The following is a 4,092-nucleotide window of genomic DNA, read 5'->3' on the forward strand; positions in this document are numbered from 1 at the left end:
GGATAGTCAGCTTTTGCGCGATTATCTGAAATTTGTGGTTGGAAAGAAATAGAAGACTATTCCAGAACAAAGGAAAAGGAGTGGAGGAGATTATTAACATGTACTCTCCGAACTACAACAAGTGGGTAGGTGCGAATCTCTTTAGTTGTTGATGGCAATGCCGGAGATAACATAGAGATATAAGTTACTACTCCCTTGATGTTTGTCTTTATTTATCAGTTTTGACTATGCTCCACTTCATGTGTTGAGCTCTACTTTCAAAAAAAAAATATGCAGACCGTTCCTTTATTTTTAGTTATCTAGTGACAACTTCTATATAATAAATGATGATGAGTTGTCTAATTTCTAAATTTACATCTCTTAAAACTCATCAACAAATTAAATGGTAAATCTCACACTTATTTTTGTGGTTATTCAATAACGATGAAACATTTGGGATCTATTTTCACCACCGAGAAAACTTGGAAAACAGAGATAAACAAGGAGAACAACTTATTGTTTATCACTATTATTTCTTTATGCACACCACATTTCTCTATTGTTTTTTAATCTTCGTAGTTAATTATTATTATTATTGTTGTGAAGCTGAGGTTGATAACCTTTTATCAATTGCTCACGGCTTAGATGCTCAATATGTATTTGGAGACTCCACGGTTGATTGTGGATCTGGCACTGAATCCATTGCACCCCCTTATGGCGTTGACTCTGATGGATTCAGCGGTAGATACACAAATGGTCGTACAGTTGCAGATGAAATTGGTGAGAAATAATTAACGAAATCTCTATTTATTTATTTTTTTGATTCGGTAAATCTCATTGATATAGCTGCAACATTGTTTAACAATTTAATTCGTGGCATTTATGATGCAGCTATGTTCCTTAACTTAACATCGACTCTTCCATATTGGGTTGTTGATTTCAAACAATATGCATTCAATCCAGCGGGATATGGTTATGCATCTGGGCCTGCTGGCATTCTTCCTACAACAGGATCTAATAGTGTGAGAACTTTTACCATATTTACTGTCAATTTCTCATTTAATTAAGTTGTCTTATTTATGTCCAAAAGATGCATATAAATACACATGAAAATTTTGGATTTCTTTTTTAATTTTTATACAACAATCATTTAAAAAACAAAAGGTTTTGAAAACCAACATTGCGCAGTTAACACTGCAGCTAACATCCAACACAAGAAAATGAATATCTGAGACTCTTAGAAATAAGAATATTTAAAACTTAATTAGAAGAAACATTTGAAACTCAAACTTAACAAAAACCCCTTTTTAATGGATTTTTGATAATTAATGGGTAGTGTGCTATGCTACAATTGTGTTGTGTATGTAGAATTATACTATCAGTATGACAAGGCAAATTGAATTGTTTGGTCACGCCGTTAAAGAACACTTGCCACACCGCTTTGGCAACTCTACACATAGAATCTCTCAACACTTGGCAAACTCTATATTTGCAATTTCTATTGGTGCTCGTGACTTTTTGGACAATTTTGTTTATGGTGCTGCAAGCAAACACAATCACGAAGCTTCACAATCCATTAGAGACGAATTCAGCAATCTTCTCATGACACAACTCCGCACCTACATTCAAGTATTAATTAATTAAACAAAAATATTATTTATACTTCTAATAACTGTTACAGAGAAATGATAATGTCACTTCTTTTTTCTACAAATTTATGCAAACATATAATACAAAATAATTATCTGAAGAGTGACATTATCATTTTTCCTATCGTAGAAGTGATCGATTATTGTTGACCACCGTTATCTGATGCAGGATCTATACGAATTAGGAGCAAGGTATATGATTGTGTTTGAAATTGGTCCCGTTGGATGTTACCCAGTGGTGCGTCAAAAACTTGGTGAAAGTGAAGAATGTTCTGAGGAATTAAATAGCATGATTGCTGTATTCAATGGCAAGCTTTACTATGAGCTTGTGGCATTGGCATCCAAGCTTCCGGGGACAAGATTCATTATTGCCAAAACTTTTAGGGTTATTTATGATATGGCCGAAAACCCTTTCAAATATGGTAAGCCATTTTCGTACACTAAATTTTCCATTGCTAATAGTCTCAAGACAGAACTAGATAGCCACTAATAATACATTCTTTTCAGATAATTGCTAAATGCAACTTAAAATAGTAGCGTTTGGTATTTGTAATTAAAGATAGAAATGTAAGATAGTACATATTAATTATCAACAATGTGCCAAAAAAATTTACTATTTTTAACAAAGATATTGTTATATGTTAAAAAATATGAAATTAGTTAAACTTTAAATCTTAAACTTTTAAATCCTGATAGTATAAAAATACAGTATTAATAACTTAAAATATTAGCTAATATTAATAAAAATAGTAGTGAACCTTTAAAGTTATCTTTGATTATTTGTCATTCTAAAATGCAAAATGTAAACACTAAAATTATTTATAGAAGAGATATAATTTTTATGTTTTTTGATCTCTTTATTTATATCCTAAGCTACCAGCAACAAACACCACACATAAAATAATAACAAATAAAATTTTTCTTTCCTCTGGGCTCTAGTGTTTTAATGTATTTTTTATTTTGTTTTAGATCTGACAAATGCAAGAGATCCCTGTTGTGAAGTAAATGAGACCGGAATATATTGTGTTTCATTTGCTGAACCATGCCCAAGGAGGGATCAATATCTGTTTTGGGATGACATACATCTCGTTGGCAAAGCTAATAAGTTAATTGCATCAAAGTGTGTGACAGATTCAAGCGTTTGCTTACCTATTACCTTTGAGGATCTTGATGGACAACTAACAATGATCGTGTTATCAGGACAACCAGAAAAAAATTATTTGAATAATGTTTTGTGTCTTTTTTTATTATTTGTTCATTTAATACTAGTCACAAATTTACTTTATTTTCCTTATTAATGCTAGAGAGACAAAAAAAAACAGCCAAAATTTGTTTTATTTAACATTCGTTAATTGTCGTAACAATTAATGAATGCTAAACAAAACAAGTTATGACTGTTTTTGGTTGATTTTCTTTGGTTACCAAATATTTCGACTGTGTCAATATTCAAACCTTGTCCTCCAAACTTCTTTAGGTCATATTTTATGGATTTTATAATAGTAAATGTTAGTAGAGATTTTTACTTTAAATAAATAATATCTATTAAACTTTTTTACTTGAATAACTTTATCTATACATAATTTAATAAATTTCAGTTATTACTAAAACCTTGAAATAATTATTTCTTCATTATCACAAGTACAAGGGAAAGTACTAATAGAAGTAGAAAAATTTTTCATATTTATAATTGTAGAAGTACTCTTTAATAGTTATTATTTTAATTTGTTTGGATTCGATAAATACAATAATACTAAAGAAATTTTGTGTGTGTAAAACTACAACTAGTGACATAAAAGATTATTATATTCCCCAAGGATACCAATTATATAATTCTTTTTCTTTTTCAATTAAAAATCACTTAATTTGACATGTAGCCAATAAATTTAATTAAATATTTAACAAAAAGTTATTTTTTTTATTGAAGTGAGGAACAATTAATTTTTTCAAAAAAGCAAGTTCTTAAAAAGAATTTAATTAAATATTCAAAAAAAGAATTAAATATTTTAAAAATAATTTAATTAAAAAAAAGTATATTTTTTGTCCTTAAAATTTGCTAAAAATTTTAAAAATAACCCTAAATTTTATTTTGTTTTAATTTTATCCCAAAATTTTTTATTTGTATTAAATATATTCTTGACAAGTAATTTTTAAAAAATTTAAGACAAATTTAGCAACAATTTTATAAGAACAATCTTCAACACAAGTAAATCAGACATAATTATCATGCATTATTGCTGAATTGGTCTTAAAATTTTTTAAAATTTAAAATGCATTTTTATTTTGAGTATTTTCTATTTTTTTGGATTGTAAAAAAAAGTGAAAACAATAAAATCTTATTTTCTGTTTTTACCTTTTGTTTTCACTTTTTTTTATTAAAATCTAAAAAACAGGAAACATTAAAATTCAAAACAGAAAATAAAAACACAAATAAAATGCATCCTTAGTTGTCATAGATATTTAATGC

At 28.2% G+C, this 4,092-nt stretch overlaps 1 protein-coding gene across 1 annotated transcript; it reads left to right on the forward strand.

Annotated features, from left to right (window-relative positions):
• LOC107615858 (GDSL esterase/lipase 7-like) lies at nucleotides 378-3,137 on the forward strand. The gene is made up of 5 exons (XM_021112365.1): nucleotides 378-759; nucleotides 871-1,001; nucleotides 1,348-1,608; nucleotides 1,798-2,050; nucleotides 2,598-3,137. Exons 1-5 carry the CDS (start codon nucleotides 519-521, stop codon nucleotides 2,924-2,926), a joined length of 1,215 nt encoding a protein of 404 aa, XP_020968024.1. The 5' UTR covers nucleotides 378-518; the 3' UTR covers nucleotides 2,927-3,137.

The sequence above is a fragment of the Arachis ipaensis genome, chromosome B09, assembly GCF_000816755.2.
Source record: "Arachis ipaensis cultivar K30076 chromosome B09, Araip1.1, whole genome shotgun sequence".
Lineage (NCBI taxonomy): Eukaryota > Viridiplantae > Streptophyta > Magnoliopsida > Fabales > Fabaceae > Arachis > Arachis ipaensis.